The 18,417-nt window shown below is 40.7% G+C and overlaps 2 protein-coding genes across 3 annotated transcripts in view; one reads left to right on the top strand and one right to left on the bottom strand.

The window, feature by feature from the left end:
• Positions 1-2,254: 2,254 nt before the first annotated feature.
• On the bottom strand, positions 2,255-6,028 carry LOC103047359 (coiled-coil domain-containing protein 127). The gene is made up of 3 exons (XM_007242102.4): positions 5,936-6,028; positions 4,653-4,779; positions 2,255-3,443 (listed from the first exon to the last, which is right to left on the bottom strand). The coding sequence occupies exons 2-3, from the start codon at positions 4,768-4,770 to the stop codon at positions 2,758-2,760; spliced, it is 804 nt and encodes a 267-aa protein (XP_007242164.2). The 5' UTR covers positions 4,771-4,779; positions 5,936-6,028; the 3' UTR covers positions 2,255-2,757.
• The window catches only part of LOC103047054 (collagen alpha-2(VI) chain), a 38,026-nt gene continuing 25,239 nt past the window's right edge, over positions 5,631-18,417 (top strand). The window contains exons 1-6 of one of the 2 annotated variants that reach the window (XM_007242101.4): positions 5,631-5,823; positions 7,891-8,125; positions 9,451-9,570; positions 11,275-11,867; positions 18,177-18,197; positions 18,289-18,354. In XM_007242101.4, the coding sequence (XP_007242163.3) occupies positions 9,474-9,570; positions 11,275-11,867; positions 18,177-18,197; positions 18,289-18,354 (777 nt within the window). In that variant the 5' untranslated portion in view covers positions 5,631-5,823; positions 7,891-8,125; positions 9,451-9,473. Of the gene's footprint in view, positions 5,824-5,915; positions 6,037-7,890; positions 8,126-9,450; positions 9,571-11,274; positions 11,868-18,176; positions 18,198-18,288; positions 18,355-18,417 lie in introns of those variants that run through there. The other variant, XM_049464632.1, reaches the window with a different exon arrangement.

The raw sequence follows: 18,417 nt of genomic DNA, 5'->3' as shown, positions 1-18,417 counted from the left end.
ACCCTGTTAAGCATATATATATATATATATATATATATACAGTGAGTCCAAGAAGTATTTGATCCCTTGCTGATTTTCTTCGTTGGCCCACCAATAAAGACATGATCATTCTATACTTTTAATGGTAGATGTATTCTTACATGGAGAGACAGAATATTAAAAAGAAAATCCAGAAAATAAATCTAAGGAATATATATTAATTGATTTGTATTTCATGGAGTGAAATAAGTATTTGAACCCTTAGTATTCATTAGCAGTTCTGGCTTTTACAGACCAGTTAGACACTCCCAATCAACTTGTTACCTGACCTGAAGCCACCTGTTCTCACTAATCACTTGTGTGAAAAACACCTGTCCACAGAATCAGACAGATCACACAGATTTCAAGTCTCCAACATGGGTAAAACCAAAGAGCTGTCACAGGACCTCAGAGTCAGAATTGTTGACCTTCACAAAGCTGGAATGGGCTACAAAAAGATTAGTAAGGTGTTGGATGTGAAAGTAACAACTATTGGTGCAATTATCAGAAAGTTTAAAGAGTATAACATGACAATCAACAGACCTCTGCCCGGTGCTCCAAAGAAGATTTCGCCTCGTGGGGTGGCAATGATGCTGAGAACGGTCAGAAATCGTCCTGCAACCACTCGGCAGGAGTTAGCAAATGACCTGAAGGCAGCTGGGACCACAGTTTGCAAGGAAACAATTGGCAACACTTTGCGCAACAATGGATTCACATCCTGCAGTGCCTGAAAGGTACCCCTGCTGAAGAGAGCACATGTGGAGGCGCGCCTCAAGTATGCCAATGATCATTTGAAAGATGAACCAAGTTATTGGGAGAAGGTTTTGTGGTCAGACGAGACCAAAATTGAACTTTTTGGCCTCAACTCCACCCGCCATGTGTGGAGGAAGAAAAATGCTGCCTATGACCCCAAGAACACTGTGCCCACCGTCAAGCATGGAGGTGGAAGCATAATGTTTTGGGGGTGTTTCTCTGCCAAGGGTACAGGGCTACTTCACCGCATCACTGGGAAGATAGATGGAGCCATGTACCGCACAATCCTGAGGGACAACCTCCTCCCCTCTGCCAGGGATCTGAAAATGGGCCGTGGTTGGGTCTTCCAACATGATAACGACCCTAAACATACAGCAAAGGCAACAAAGGATTGGCTCAAGAAAAATCACATTAAGGTCATGGAGTGGCCCAGCCAGTCGCCAGACCTCAATCCGATCGAAAATCTATGGAGGGAGCTGAAGGTCAGAGTTGCCAAGCGACAGCCCACCAACCTTCATGATTTAGAGAGGATCTGCAAAGATAAGTGGGCCAAAATTCCCCCTGGTGTGTGTGCTAAACTTGTGGTTAACTACAACAAACGTCTCACCGCTGTGCTTGCAAACAAAGGCTTTGCCACTAAGTATTGAGTGTGTTTGGCAAGAGGGATCAAATACTTATTTTCCTCATTGAAATACAAATTAATTAAAATATATTCTTTAAAATTATATTCTGGATTTTTGTCTTGATATTCTGTCTCTCCATGTTAGAATATATCTACCATTAAAAGTGCAGAAGGATAGTGTCTTTATTAGTGGGCAAACAAAGAAAATCAGCAAGGGATCAAATACTTCTTGGACTCACTGTATATATATATATATATATATATATATATATATATATATATATATATATATATATATATATATATATATATATTTATTTTTTTGTTAAGCACCCTGTACTTACCACACAACTCATTCTGTACCTGCACTTTATTCATAGGTACTCTGTCACATACTGGACTATCTGTGCACTTCCACACACACACTCAGATATCAGCACATGTATATAGCATTGTATACTTTTATATCCAGTCATATTAACGTGTATCTACAGTGCAATTCCATATGTCTTTCATGTAATTATTGTGTGTTGTTATTGTGTATACTGTTTAAGTTAAGTGTATATATATATATTTTTTATTTTAATATTCTACTCTGTTGTAAATATTGTCCTTTGAATACTAGTGTAAACCTGCACCCAAGTTTTTCACTCACCTGTACACCTTTACTCTGATATAACAATAAATCAATATCTTGAATCTTGAAACTGAATAAATGAGTAGTTGTGTCTGTACCTACTGTATATTAGAGTGTATATTATACTAGCCCTGTAACTGTAGACCCCCCTGGCACCCTGGAACTAAGTGCAATTGGCCCAGCTTTCACTGCGCCCCTAGTAGCTACGCCACTGCTCCAAAAGGTATAAAAATGAACTTTTAATATGATAAAACCACGACAGTTATTCTAGTATGATTGTCAGTAGTTTTATGAGTTCCCTTTTTAAAGATTTCCTATTTCATAAACATGTCAGACATGTAAACAAGAGCAAAACAGACACACAGTACTGCAAATCCATGAGGCTCACAACACTAAAGTGCTAATTGAGGGTTTAGAGGACAAGGAGTGTTTGCCTAATAACTCTCAAAAATAAAAGGTGCTAAAAGGGTTTTTGGAGTGATGAAACTTTTGTTTTTCTAAAGAACCCTTCAACTGATAATTCCTTAAATTAGCTCAATTTATTAGCTCCTTTATTTTTAAGGGTTTATGGAAAGTGACATTTATTCTAGTCCAGCCCAATTCATTAATTTCCCTGCTCTAACACATCAAGAAACCAGGCTAAATAACTCAATTAGATTTGTTTGAGCTGGGAAATCACCTAACTGTGCTGGTATGGAGTTTCTGACCACTGTTTATGGTATCAAGGTCACTTTGCATTGGGCAATGGCCCTTTAAGTGCCTCCTCTGCCCTCTTATGCTTCTGCAGGGTCACCTGCAGCTGCCAGTACCTGAGATAGAGCCACATCAGCTTGCCATTTTTCCTTTTGTCCATGTTCAGCAAGTCTGCACAGTGCCTGTCATTGCTAAAAATGTCCCTGAGGTCCTCCTCAAGACCCAGCTCGGCCCCAACAGGGTCTTTGGCCACCTTGAGGAGCAGGTTCTTCTCCATCTCCATCCGGCGCTCCCTTGGTAAAAGCAGGCTGCAGAAAGCTTCCTGCCTCTCCACCAGCTGGAGCTCCAGTTCATCCAGCAAAGTCTTAGCTTTCTGATGCCACTCTTCCTCTCGCTCCAGAGCCATGTGCAGAGCTATGCCAGCTGCTCCGGACTGCACGGCCCGCCTTTTCTCCTTCTCCACCTCCTCACGCTCCTTCTGCAGCTGCTTGCGCTCTGCCAGCAGCTGTTGGCTCTGGCTGACCAGGGCCTTCCTGTAGCCCAGCACTCTCTGCCGCTCCTTCTCCAGCTCCAGCTCCAGGACGGCGGCTGTCCGGCGGTTCTCCGTCAGGATCTCTTTGTATTTAAACTCCATGTCTCTGGCGAGGGCAGACATGTCCTGGTCATACTGGACCTTAATTTCCTGGATCTGACGTTGTGATTCTCGAGTCCAGATCCAGCCTGAGTTGGGGAGGAAATATGTATGCATGAATTAATATTGCAGGTACACCATATGGACAAACGTATTGAGACACATGATTGTTCTTAATTTCTTCAGAAATCAAGACAATTAAAAGAGAGTTTATCATGCTTATGTTAGAGTAACTGTCTCAACTATACAGGAAAGAATATTCACTAGATTTTGGAATATTGCTGTGATGATTTAATTTCATTTAGTGACAAGAGAAGATGCTGAATGATCATCACCTCATCTTATCCTCATCTCATCCCAAAAGTACTGGATGAAGCACAATCATTCTAGAGAACACAGTTCTATTGCTTCAAAATGATGCTGGGAGACTTTGAGCTCTAGACTATGTCTGATTTTAAGCATGGTGCTAATAGGTTCATGTTTATCTCCTCCAGAGATTCCTCTTCTTGTGGCGAAATGTTTCTCTACAGGGACAAGGCAGTTTTGTGCTTGTATTTGCACTGTGTTAAAAATGGGTGCAACTTAAAAGGGGTTGTTAATTATATACTGTATATCTAGCTGTATGAGCTTTTTTTCGACTGAAACACTTCACTCAAAATGGGCATCTACAAAAAATACTATAATACTCATGCTGCATTTGGGGTGGGCAATATTGCATAAATATAATAGGTCAAGTCACACATAGACTTAATATTACATGTGCACAGTTTGAGGAAGGGAGGGCTAAACTGTCCAAAGAAAGGCCCAATCCCATTTTTTTTTGTCAGCTACCTGATGTTTTTTTAAGTGTAACCCTTAACCTAGGAACAGAGTTACAAAGGGAAGGGTGAAATCCTTCTGCTAAGAATTGAAATTAACCCTCAAGAACACAGATATACAGATCTACCTATAGCAGTGGAGTGCTAAAGTTCAACAACCTAGCTGCTGGATAACTAATTAACTTTAGGGCATCGTATATCTTATACCCTAGGGTAGGGTATAAAAGATCATGAAACATGCAACCTTTTGTTCAGTGACATCACATAGTAATGATGAACATAGAGATAAAGTAGATTTTTAGAGCTTCTTGAGGAGCTTATGAAGCCCTCCCCTGTGGAACTAATAATAAATAACCTTGTCTCCTATATTCTCCGCTACATTTTAAGGGTAAGAATGAACTGTATTAAATCAGAGACAGCCCCTATGGATATTCCATGATCACCACAAAACAACTGAGTTTAAGAAAAAGGACTACTCACGAAAGGCAGCAAGCCCGAGCATCGGGACCAGGAGAGCATAGTTCCATTTTCCTCCATCAGCACCTCCCTGAGGGTCTGGCCTTATATTCCATCTTGGAGGATCATTTAGGTTGTTCATGGAGATACCCTGTTTGAATAAAAGTAAAATGCACTCTGAAATACCCACTGGCACCAACATAAGCAAAGAGCAAGACCGGTTCAACCCCTATGACTTATAGTTGGAGAAATGTTATTGTGAAAAAATTCTGCACCCAAATCGTTGCCTCAAGGTTTGTTTTCTAAATACACTGCATAGAATACATAATTATAAATTAATCTATGACATAAAAAGCATGAATTGCTTCTAAATTACCTGCAGATAAGATGCATAAAACATAAAAAATTATAATAAAAAAACATAAAATTTAAGTAACTATACATACTCAACAATGTTCATTTTACTCTATACCTATATACCTATAAATAGCACTGAAGTGGTCTCATTTTTTCCAGAGCTGTATAATGGTAAATGAGAACAGTGTGGATTTTTCTTTCGCTAAAAACAACAAAAAAGTAGTACCCTGGCCTGATGTAATAATTAGGAGTGGGTGATATGGCAAGATATTTTAGGGTATAATACTGTTCACGATATAAAAAAATGTTGGCGATATTATTGCATATTATACGATATGACACGCCCCTAGTATCTTATTCATCTTATTTTAGATTTAGATTTTGATATTTATCCAGGAAATATTTATACAATATTTTACAATATTCAATAAAATGTACCTTATGGTGAAGTAGTAGTGTGAAGCAGCTGTAAAACACATTTATTGTCTAATTTCTGTCCACCCGGTTTTGTTTTATATTTTATTTCATTTAATTCTCACGAACTCTCGCGATAACTTGCAACATATGTGGGGAAGGTCATAGAAGGCAGAAAATCTCGCGAGACAATCGTTTATTTTTGACGTTAGAGAGCGCAGACTGTTGTACAGACATGCAAACCCTGAATATTACTAGATTTTCCACAAAAAAATAACCCTGTAGATTATTTTTATCCTTTACCCTACCTAATATAAGCTCTTACAGTCAGTTATACAGTCTTTACTTCACATAAATCAGCTAAAAACGCCTCAAATCAGCCTCAGCCCAGCTCTGACACTGTGCTAGCCCTGCTAATGCTAAGGTAACTTTACTTATTTAAACGGCGGTTTTCTCTGTTTTGGGCCTCAGTATGGAGTCAGGACGCTGTGTAAGAGATAAATAACTCTATAATAATACGCAGCACATTTTCTTACCTTGAAAAATAAGGGCTGTTAAGCTACAAGTCTCTCCTGCAGCTCTGCAGAGTTACGCTCTGTGTTACGCTGCGGTCCGTAAACTACGCAATGTTATTTAGGTAGGTTATTGGTGCTGTGGGTAGAGGGGGATATTGGGTATTATAAAGTATGCATTTTAACTTAAATTCACCCCAGGTTAAAATAAGGCACGTTAACATGTTTATTATACGAGATATGATGTTTTCTTTTAAATTGTGTCCGTTCTTGTCCTCTTAAACGACACATAAGTGTGAACTTGTAGGTGAATACCCCCCTATATTGTTCAACATATTGGTACAGCCTGGTATCTGAACCCAATGGTCTATTAATCCCACAGGAAAAGTCACACCTTACAACAGAGCACAGAAAGCACACTACAGCATACAGTATCACTCAAAAGTTTGGACACACCTTCTCATTCAACATTTTTTTTTTTTCTACTTTGTAAATGAATACTAAAGTCATCTAGACTATAAAGGAACATATAAGGAATCATGTAGTAACTTACCAATGTTAGACAAACAAAACATTTATTTAGGTTCTCTTATCAAGATTTGGGTGCTGTTAACTTATAGGTCTCGTTCTATGTTTTTTCCTTTTATTTTAAAAGGTGCTCTGGTGATCCGGTATAACGGTGCTTTAGTCCAGTGGAGGAGTGAGTGAGGAGAAACAATAGGATTTAGGCTCTTGCTCATGAATATTCATACATGCAAACATATCACCTCTGATTGGCTAACAGCACTGCAACACCAGGAGCAGTGAGTCGGACAACAGTTAAATATAGACATTTTTACACTAATAACAGTCTTTGCAATGTCAAATGTTACTTTTTGTTACTTTTTACAACGTGTAAATCCCTGCTAAGTGCAGTTTAGCCACAGACCTAGTCTAAGGGCGTTTTCACACCAGCACTATTTGGTCCGGTTAAAACAAACTCTGGTCCGTTTGTAACTTTAGTGCGGTTCGATTGAGCAGGTGTGAAAACAGTAATTGCACTTGGGTGTGGATCAAAAGAACCGCACCGAGACCAGCTAGAGGAAGTGGTCTCGGTCCAGTACCAAACGAACTCTGGAGCGGTTCACTTGTGGTGAGAATGTGATGCGGTCTCGATCGGATCCAGCTATTAAATATAAGCCATTTATTTGAGCTAAACTGCTGATAAAGTAAGCACAGTTTAAACTGATATATTAGCCAGATAACGCTAATTACCACAGCTGTGAACAAACACTGTGTCCATGCACGCGCCGTCTGCGCTGCATTCACTGCTCACAGCCGCGTGTTTATTATGTGTAAATCTGCGCTGCACGTAGAAACACTGTGTTTGAAAGTGCAGCGTTTCAGCGTTCAGTGTTAAAGCACAGATATTTGCGCTGGAACACAAAATCTTCTCGCTGTATTTACTATTTCCGTATATTTATATTTAATGTACTCCTGTGTCAGACAGCTCTGACCAATCAGAGGACACAGGCTGCTCGCGTGGTTGATTGATGCGCATTTTGGTGCGTTTACATTTATGCCTATGTGAAACCAGACCAAACAGAGCGAGAAAACGCTCCAAGTAAACGAACTCATTAACTGATTCGGACCCGAGAATGAACTATAGGTGTGAAAACGCCCTAAGAGTCTCTGTAAAATGTGAAATCCACCGGAGATCCTATGTAAATCTAGTTACTTACAAACAGAAGTGGGTTGTCCAGGTCCAGAAAGTAAAAATCCACCCTGATGTTTTGTTGGCTGAGCCACAGCGGAGCCAACTATGAAGAATCTAAAATTTAAAACATGTTCTGTTTTTTTTTTTACTAAAACTTAGTGTGCAGTTATGTTCTCAAAGCTAAATGTGATACCTAGAAGAATCAAAAATATAAAATATATTCGGTAATTACTAGTGACTTTTTATTTTGTAACACATTCATTCTGTCCACTCCCCACACCAGATCCTAACATATGGACATGTAGGAACTAACCACATGAGCTGCCTGAGACTCTTCCTGAGTGGGCTCAGTAAACATGGGGAGTGCAGCAGTGAGAATCAATACTGGATGACGTATGGCATGTATGGGCAGGTAAGATGCATACCACCACAAACCTAAACTCTGCTCACTGGAAGAGCACACTGGGTGAGCCTGGCTGGCCGTGGAAGAGGAGTGTTTGCAGCAGATCTTCCTGCAGGTCAGTATAAACTCTCATCTAAACCCTAAGATGTTCATGTTGGCTTAGCTCAGTTGATTCTTTTGATTGATCTGCATTATATTCTGCTTTACATTATCAGAGTAGTATTGATATGAGTCAGAATTGTTCACATTGGTGGTGGTAAATGGAACCAGTACTAAAAAAATAAAATTCATTTTTAAAGCATTTTTAAAATCTATTTTGTCTCAGTGTAAGAGAAAGTATTTCTTAAAAAATATTAATTATTATTTTTATTATCTTTAACTTATAACAATTAAAGAACTATTGTAGGTGTATTGCTGTTTTCAGATTGTACTAAATGTAATACATTTCTCTTTAGTGAACCTTTTTACACCAAAATCACTCTGAGATTTGTTAAGAAAAATCTGCATTTCCTGTTGAAATGTATCTATGTTAAATCTTTCCAACTTTTTAAGGAAGCATTTTGTCAAACAGAAACATGTCTTGTTAAATAAAAATATGCCTTGTTTGCACACTATTTAGTCCAGTTATATATTGTTTTATTGTTAAAAACTGATACCTTGGCCAATCTCATTACTCTCAGTAAATAGTTACAGTCTAATTATTTGTGTTTTTTTCATTTGGATTGATGTGGATTTGGATAGGGGCAGAATATTTGGGCTTTTAACAGGAAATGTAAAATTAGAACTTTTATATGTATAGTAAATTCACCCAGAAAGCTTTCTTTTATTAAAAAAAAGCATATTGTTTTAGGAATATTATTCAGTTATGAAGTATTGTACACTAGCTACAGAGATTGTTTCCTAGAATTATGCAACAGTGCTGCTTAAACAGTTGTTTTGCAGGGATTTAAGTGCATATAGACAGTTGGATTATCCACAAGCCACATTTGTCACTTTTTGACATAATGTGAATCTGTTATCATTAGGTCTTTATACTGTGTCATTTTCTTATGAAAGGATCATTAGAAATGCTTGGAGTAGCATTTTTTTACACTGAATTTCATAGTGCCTATATATAAACTTTCTATTGGTAATGTGGCACTATTTTCTAACTGTCCAGCGGTCATGATTTGATTGACTGTATTTGTGTGTCTCAGAGGCAGTTGCAAGCCTTTGTCGTCACAGCCAAACTGGTAGCATCGTGAGATTTATTGTACTGTAACAATTGTATGGGAATGATTGATGATGAAACAGGGAATGTGTATAATATTATTGTAACTCATATTCATATGTAATGAATTAATAAAATAAATTTTAACAACACTGACATTTGTTTTTGTTATTCCTGGCATAATTATCCTGTTCCTGTATCTTTCTATATATACTGTTTCCTATATTCAGTTTAAGCCAGCTGCATTGGCCAGATGGCAGCATTTGGAAGGCTGAGGGTTCTGCTCTTACTGCTGGTCCTCCAGTCTGCAGCCAAATACAATGCAGAGTCGCCACTTGTCACAAGCCCTTGTAAGTATCAGCCATGTAATATCACAAACACTTTGCTTGCTTTTTTTGATGGGCCAGTGTAGAATTATTGGAATCCCTGGTAAAGATAAGTCAAGGATTATAAAACGCTTTTGATGCTTAACAGTTTGAGTTGGTGAGCAGTGAAACTGTGTTCTTGTTTCGCTGAATGCAATCAAATGTTTACAGCACCTGCCTCATGCCGCTGGCCATCAGCAGCCAGAGTCAGAGAGAGCAATATTGGCGGTGCTCTCCTAGGGGTGGGTAGACAAAGCTCTCTCCCCACATCATCTCTAATGTGATGCTGATCAGCACAGGTGCCTGTTGGCTGATGTATCAGAGCTGGGGATCCTGTGCTTTCCTCTGAGCACATCAAAAAAATTTTGAAAAGAGGTGTCAGAGGAGGCATGCGCAAGCCTTCATCCTCCTAGAGTTGGGGCATTACAAGTTATAAGGGGAGTTATAAGGAGTGAGTGGCCTAATTGGCCTTCCAGCAATGCTCCAAAATCTAGCAGAAAGCTTATTCTTTGAATAGTACAAAATGATATCTGTGGAGTCTTAAAAGGTCTTATATTCATTTATATAAAAAAGATCTTAAATTGCAACAAAAAGTAAATATGGACACAACAATAAAATAATAAAGTATAGGGCAAGGGAATAGGCCCTACATATAACCTCAGTTAGGCGCAGTATTTATCATCATTGTTCCTGTGTTACATTACTCACTAATTGCACTTCACAGTTTCTAAGTTTGATGTTCAGTTTAGTCTCATTGATTTAACAGCAGACTGAACTAAGCTGGTTCAACAGCGTTATTTATCACTCAGAGGGTTTGTATTCTACAGTATGCTAATTGCTAACTTGAAGGACTGTGAAGTTAATAAAAAAACAATTTGATTACTTTAGTTTTGCACTGGATCCTATTGTCAGTATACAGACATTTCCATTTTTGTGTGTGCAAAACTGTTAAGCCTATTTTCCCCAGTATGAGTTTAAATCTGTAACCCTGTTTAACAAGATCACAGTATCAGTTAAGTATGGTAGGTTGAGAAAAATCTTTTTAAATGTTTAATCAAAACCTGTAATTGTAATATAAATATACCTAAATTAATTTGTATTGAATGTGAATGTTGCAAGATTTATTTCAAACCAGTGTTGCATTAATTTTTCACCAAGATCTTGCATTAATGGTAGAGTCTGACCACTGCTCAAAGTCTTCTCCAGCACATCCCAAAGATTCTCAATGAGGTTAAGATCTGGACTCTGTGGTGAACTCTCTCAATCCATGTGTGGAAATGATGATCTCATGCTCCCTGAATCACTCTTTCACAATTCCAGCACCATTAATCCTGATATTGTCATCTTGGAATATGGCCGTGTTCATCAGGGAAGAAAAAATCCATTGATGGAATAACCTGGTCTATATTCAGTATATTCAGGTAGTCAGCTGACCTCATTCTTTCAGCACATACTGTTGCTGAACCTAGACCTGGCCAATTGCAGCATTAACTCCACATCATTTACTTACTTAAATCTGGGTGGACACTTTTTTTGACCAGGCAGTTTAGTATGTCTATATAAAGGTCTTACAAACACAGTTGCAAAATACCACTTGCATTCTAAAGAATGCAATTAAAAGACATAACACACAAACATCATGTAGAACAGTGCTGTTTTATTCCATTCTTTTTCTGCTTCTCTGCTCAGATGGTGGTAGCTGTCTGGCTAACGTCTACTTCGCCATTGATACCTCAGAGAGCGTGGCAATGGCCAGGTTCCCATGGGGCAGTCTGGTGAGCAAGCTCATAGACTTCCTCAGCCTGTTTGTGGAAAGGCTGGAGCAGTCCAGTCAGCTTCCCAGGAAAATTCAGTGGGCTTACGGAGGCCTTCACTTCTCCAGCCATGTAGAGGTCTTCAGCCCCATCGTACAGAACCCCAGTCCATTCCTGGCCAGAGCCAGGGCCATTAGGTACATAGGCAAGGGGACGTTCATCGACTGTGCCCTGAGGAACGTCACAGAGCAAGTTAGGCTGAGGTCTCCTGTGAGGCCAGTGCTGCAGTATGCAGTGGTTCTGACTGATGGGCATATGACCGGCAGTCCATGTGGGGGCGTACAGGAAGCTGCAGAGGCTGCAAAGGCTGCAGGAATCAAGATCTTCGTAGTAGCCACCAATCAGGAGACAGTGGAGGGTGAGCTTAGGCTAATCGCTAGCTCCCCAGCTGCGAAGTACAGGAAGGACTACCAGGCCTTTCCCAGTGCCCAACAACAGGAGGCTGTCAACAGGATAACCAGTGCCATGGTGAGTGTGGTGGGGCCTGGTAAGTGTAGAGTTACTGTTACACGATTAAGTACTGCAATATTTTATTTTACCATACTGTATAGCAGGGGTCGGCAATAGGCAGATGTGGCCCGCAAACATGAAACATCTGGCCCTTGAGGTTGTTTGAACTATAATGAACGATAATAAAAAAATACAAAAATAAAATGCTTTTGATTACATTCCAAAGTCTCTGACTTTAGTTTCCACCCGTTCTCTTTTTCACACTTTTCGTTCTTGGTCTTCCTATCTCATTATAAGGGAATTTTTTCCTGACCGAGTCCCAATTCACAAGTCGGGGCAGTGATAGTGTATTGGGCTGTGACCCTGAAGACACGTGTTCGATCCTGCGTGAGGAGCAGTGTGTTTATTTATTTCTATTTTCCTTTCTTCTTTGGTTTACCTGCTTTGAATTCACCTGTTCTGCAATTGGATTCAACAAACCTCTGGGCTGGAGAGCTACAAGTCTGTAGCACTCCATTCCATTACACTTCAATTTCCAAAACTTATTTTTTTTTGTGGCTCGCCACGTAATGGCTTGGAAAATATCTGGCCCGCAGCCAAACTTAATTGCCGACCCCTGCTGTATAGAGTCTCAAAAACACAGTGTTGATTTTTAATGAACGGTTAAAACAGTGAAGATTGATATTGGACAGTGGTTCTTTTTGTGTTGTGTTTAAACCCGTCCACTAGATGGCAGTGTTGTACTCTGTCTTTAGATCCCTCTGTTCTGGGGTGCGTTTCCCAAAACATTATTAAAGCTAAGAACTTCATAACTTCATATTCGTAATTCTTAAAATTATTCTTAAAAACCTTCGTAAGTTAAATTGTACTTAAACTTGTTCGTAACTTAAGAGAATTTTGATTTAATCATAACCCTCTTAAGAGCAAGTTTTACGAGCAGTTGCACCTAAAAAGCAGTACATTATTTATTTATTTATTAATATTAAATGATTAAATAAATCAAATAAACAACCTGTGTAAGCAGATTTTCAGAAAAAAAAAATCTTGACGTAAAACGTCCATATCAAATCTTAATCAAATCTGGTTTTGCGCATGCGCCGATGCAGCGGCAGCAGGTCCGAGCAGCTCCTGGTTGTGGTGTTTCTCTATTAAGTTTTTGTTTGTTTACTGCGTGTGTTATGTGTCTGTTTAAGTTTAAGTACACAAGGACGGAGCTGTTACATCTTCGAGGTGGATCTAGCGGGTTTAAACATCCTATCCCACCTGAACTTAGGAAGCCTTACCGTGGCTGCCGAGCCGGAGCGAAGCGGAAGGCGTGGAAATGGAGATACAAGCCATTCTTACCATCAATCATAATGGGAAATGTCAACTCGCTTCCCAATAAATGTGAGGAGTTGGAGGGTCTGATAAAAAACGATAGGACCTACCGAGAGTGCAGCTTGTTCTTCTTTACGGAATCGTGGCTGAATGTTGACATCCTGGACTCGGAAGTTAGCATAACCGGCTTCACTGTGGTGCGTGCTGATAGAGACGCGAAACTGAGTGGGAAAACTAAAGGAGGAGGGCTAGTGGTACTGGTGAACAATAAGTGGTGCCATCCTGGACACATTACATTAAAAGGAAAGATCTGTTGTCCTGATGTGGAGCTGGTAACAGTTAGTCTGAGAGCTTACTATACGCCGCGTGAGTTCTCCCACATCGTCGCCATTATTGTTTACATTCCACCTCGCGCAGAATCTACGGTCACGTGTGACATCATCCAGGAGGCGGTCGCTAAAGTGCAGTCTACTCACCCTGATGCGTGTGTGATAATATCAGGGGATTTCAATCATGTGGACGTAAGATCGCACTTAGGAGGTTTCACACAGTATGTCAACTGTCCCACAAGGCAGAGTAATATTTTAGATCTATGCTTTGTTAATGTAAAAGATGCTTACCATGCACTGCCTATGCCACCCCTGGGTAAATCTGATCACAATCTGATTTACCTCAGACCTCTGTATAAACCATGTGTGATGAGATTGCCTCCAACCAGTCGTTCATTCCGTAAGTGGACCCCAGAGGTCAGCGAAGCTCTGCAGGACTGTTTTGAGTCAACAGACTGGAATGTACTCACTGGTTTGCAGGGATCTGATGATGACATAGATGGGGCAGTGGAGCGTGTTACTGACTATATAAACTTCTGCACTGATGTGGTGGCGCCCATGAGGACAGTTAAGTGCTTTCCAAATAACAAACCATGGATCACTAGCAGCATTAAAAGCTTACTAAATTCCAAGAAAGAAGCATTCAAATCTGGTGATCAAGGGAGGGTCCGGAGTGTCCAACGCGAGCTAAAGAGGACATTAAGGGCGGCTAGAAGGGACTTTGGAAGGGGTCTCCAGGGGAATCTGCAGCATAATAACACAAAAGAAGCATGGAAGCGTATGAAGACCATCACTGGTTACAAGAATAAAAATAGTATGACTATGGGCAGTGTTGACATGGCTAATGAGTTTAACCGCTTCTATAGCAGGTTTGATTCTGAATCCACCACCTCTGCTGCTGTGACCTGCTCTGCTCCACTCTGCTCTGTTTCTACCGGCGGCTGTTCCACCTCTGCTGCTGTGACCTGCTCTGCTCCACTTGGCGGCTGTTCCACCTCTGCTGCTGTGACCTGCTCTGCTCCACTGGGCGGCTGTTCCACCTCTGCTGCTGTGACCTGCTCTGCTCCACTTGGCAGCTGTTCCACCTCTGCTGCTGTGACCTGCTCTGCTCCACCCGGCGGCTGCTCCACCTCTGCTGCTGTGACCTGCGCTGCTGCTCCATCTGGCGGCTGCTCCACCTTTGCTGCTGTGACCTGCTCTGCTCTACCCGGCGGCTGCTCCACCTCTGCTGCTGTGACCTGCGCTGCTCCATCTGGCGGCTGCTCCACTTCTGCTGCTGTGACCTGCGCTGCTCCACCCGGCGGCTGCTCCACCTCTGCTGCTGTGACCTGCTCTGTTCCACCCGGCGGCTGCTCCACCTCTGCTGCTGTTACCTGCTCTGCTCCACCCGGCGACTGCTCCACCTCTGCTGCTGTGACCTGCTCTGCTCCACCCAGCGGCTGCTCCACCTCTGCTGCTGTGACCTGCGCTGCTCCACCCGGCGGCTGCTTCACCTCTGCTGCTGTGACCTGTTCTGCTCCACCCGGCGGCTGCTCCACCTTTGCTGCTGTGACCTGCTCTACTCCACCCGGCAGTTGCTCCACCACCTCTGCTGCTGTGACCTGCTCTGCTCCACCCGGCGGCTGCTCCACCTCTGCTGCTGTGACCAGCTCTGCTCCATCCGGCGGCTGCTCCACCTCTGCTGCTGTGACCTGCTCTGCTCTATCTAGCGGCTGTTCCACCTCTGCTGCTGTGTCCTGCTCTGCTCCATCCTGCGGCTGCTCCACCCCTGCTCCACCACATTGCTTTACTGTAGATGAGGTGCGTACTGAATTGAGGAGGCTGCGTCCTGGGAAGTCTGCTGGTCCTGACGGGGTAGGACCTAAACTTCTTAAGGAGTGCGCATCGGAGCTGGCATTACCTCTCTGCAATTTATACAACCAGAGTCTTCACACTGGACAAGTCCCTGTCCGGTGGAAATTGTCATGCCTTGTGCCGGTGCCTAAAGTAGGTAGACCGGCGGGGGTAAAGGACTATAGACCAGTGGCCCTAACATCAGTCATTATGAAGACTTTTGAGAGGCTCTTACTTAGGGTCCTTAAGCCACAGGTGGAGCAGGTTGTTGACTCGTTACAGTTTGCCTACCAGGAGGAAATGGGGGTTGATGATGCAGTTTTGTATATGCTTCATAAAACTCTCTCATTTCTGGATGAGCCAGGCGGGTACGTTAGGATAATGTTTTTTGATTTTACCAGCGCTTTTAATACAATCAAGCCTGAGAATCTGAGAGAGAAGCTGGAACGGATGGGAGTGGATCAGCTGTTAATCACATGGATTAACAGTTACCTCACAGAACGTCCACAGTACGTCAGGTTGGGCAGCATCAGTTCAGAGACTATAGTGACCAATGTTGGGGCTCCTCAGGGTACAGTTCTGTCGCCCTTTCTCTTCACCATGTACACTGCTGACTTTACATACAAGTCTGAACTTTGTCACATCCAGAAATATTCAGACGATACAGCAGTAGTGGCATGTGTGAAGGGAGGAAATGAAGTGGAGTACAGGGAGCTTGTAGCTGCTTTTACAGCTTGGAGTAGGAAAAACGGTCTGATCCTCAATATATCTAAGACCAAGGAGATGATTGTGGACTTCCGTCAACAGAAATTTTCTCACAGGCCTGTGGAAATTGGAGGACAAATCATTGAGACCGTTCAATCTTACAAATACCTGGGAATACACCTTAGCCACAAACTGGACTGGTCAGTGCACACTGATGCAGTATACAAAAAAGGACAAAGCAGACTTTATTTCTTAAGGAGGCTTAAATCCTTTAATATCTGCAGTGAGTTTCTGCGCAGTTTCTACCATTCCGTCGTGGCGAGTGCTGTGTTCTTTGGGGTGACTTGTTGGGGAAGCAGCATCACTGTGAGAGACTGTAACAGGCTGGATAAATTGATCAGAAAGTGTGGTTCTGTGATGGGTGGGAAAGTAGACTATGTGGGGGATCTGGTGGAGAAGAGGGTGAGGTGTCTGTTGCAAACCATCCTTAACAACAACAGACACCCTTTACATGAGACTGTGGCTGCTCAAAAAAGCAGCCGCAGTAACAGGCTCCTTTCGCTGCGACATAAAACTGAGAGGTTCAGAAGGTCGTTCATTCCTACTGCCATAAGGCTATACAACACCTCTTGTTGACGTGTGTACTCTGTGGTTGTGTTTTTCTTTTTGGTATATTTTTGTATAGTTGTTGCTGCTGGACAAATGAATTTCCCCTGTGGGGATTAATAAAGTATCTATCTATCTATCTATATATTTTCCATAAAATGAGATTTGCGTAAAATAATTTAATTTACGTGAATCACTGTTAAATATAAATATCAGTTATTTAAATACTTAAAATATAATATTTATAACTATAATTTATAATATAGTTTTTATAATAAATATGTGCCTAATGATTTTTTGTGGTATAATAATGGGAAAATGTATGTAAATTGATTATTGATTTTTCGATTGGTGGTGCCTTTTCAGCTCAGATGAAGCGGTGTAGTGAACAAAGGAATATTAGCATTAATTCTGAACTTTGAAAACTAAGAAGACTTTTGGAAAACAGGCGTAAAATTGGTGTTTATAAAGTTACGTTATTCTTAAAGTTGTTCGTAAATTGCTAGGACTGATAGTTATTGGGAAAAGAACTTTTCATTTATACATATAGTCTTTTGTTTTTTCATATCATGATCACTTTCCTATCCAATCATAGATATAATTTTTAAATGATTTATTTGTGCAATTTCATCCATTACCCCAAAATTAGTCAATGCCTCATTAAGAAACTAATGATTAAGGCTAATATATTTATGACATACTGGAACAAATTTGTAAAGCAAACCAGCAGATTAACTGATCAAATGATGCTGTGTGGTTTATTCTTCATTTTTAAACAGGCACACTGCAGACACTGAATATACAGCTCTGGAAAAAAATAAGAGACCACTAAAAATGATTCTTTGATTTTACCAAATTGAAAACCTCTGGAATATAATCCAAGATAAGAGGAAGATGGATGATCACAACCTATCAAATCAAGCTAAACTGCTTGATTTTTTGCACCAGGAGTAAAGGCATAAAGTTATCAAAAAGTAGTGTGTAAGGTGGAGGAGAACATACCAAGATGCATGATAATTCACCAAACCACTCTTAAAATTTATGAATATGAAACTTGTTTTGTTTGAAGTATTTGAGGTCTGCAAGCTCTGCATCTTTTTTGTTATTTCAGCCATTTCTCATTTTCTGCAAATAAATGCTTTAAATGACAATATTTTTATTTGGAGTTTGGAATAAATATTGACCATAGTTTATAGAATAAAACAACCATGTTCTTTTAAATCAAACATAAACCTATAAATAGCAAAATCAGAGAAACTGATTCAGAAACTGAAGTGGTCTCTTAATTTTTTTTCTGAGCTGTATCTTAGCTAAATGAATGAATACATGTGGGGTAAGAGAGAAATTACAACAAAGAATACATTATCAAAATGCACCAGAAGTTAGATTGGAGAAGAGTGGGCTCCTGCTCACTGGTGGATCCCAGGAGACTGGGTTGAGAAACACCATTGTTTGAATGCAGGAAGGTTATGGTCTAAATTTGTTATTCATTTGATTCAATGTATTAATCTGTTTGTTATCGTCTCTCTTCAAACAGGTGAAAGAGGCCAATTTTGTGGTAAGGAAAGTTTTACATAAGCAAATCTAATTTGACTGGTTTTGTCTCGTTTTATGTTCTAAGTTGCCGAAACTGTTGTTTTCTCTACCAGTGCCAGCAGCCTATGTGCATGGAGACAAAGGGCATAGAAGGACCAAAAGGACAGAAGGGAATAAAAGTAAGATGCGATGACTAGCATTTTAGCTTGGTATGTTAAATAATGAAATAGGGATGTGTTTGA

This window comes from Astyanax mexicanus, chromosome 1, assembly GCF_023375975.1.
Source record: "Astyanax mexicanus isolate ESR-SI-001 chromosome 1, AstMex3_surface, whole genome shotgun sequence".
Classification (NCBI taxonomy): Eukaryota; Metazoa; Chordata; class Actinopteri; order Characiformes; family Acestrorhamphidae; genus Astyanax; species Astyanax mexicanus.
The sequence above is the reverse complement of the archived record's forward strand: the minus strand, read 5'-3'. Positions and strand labels throughout refer to the sequence as shown.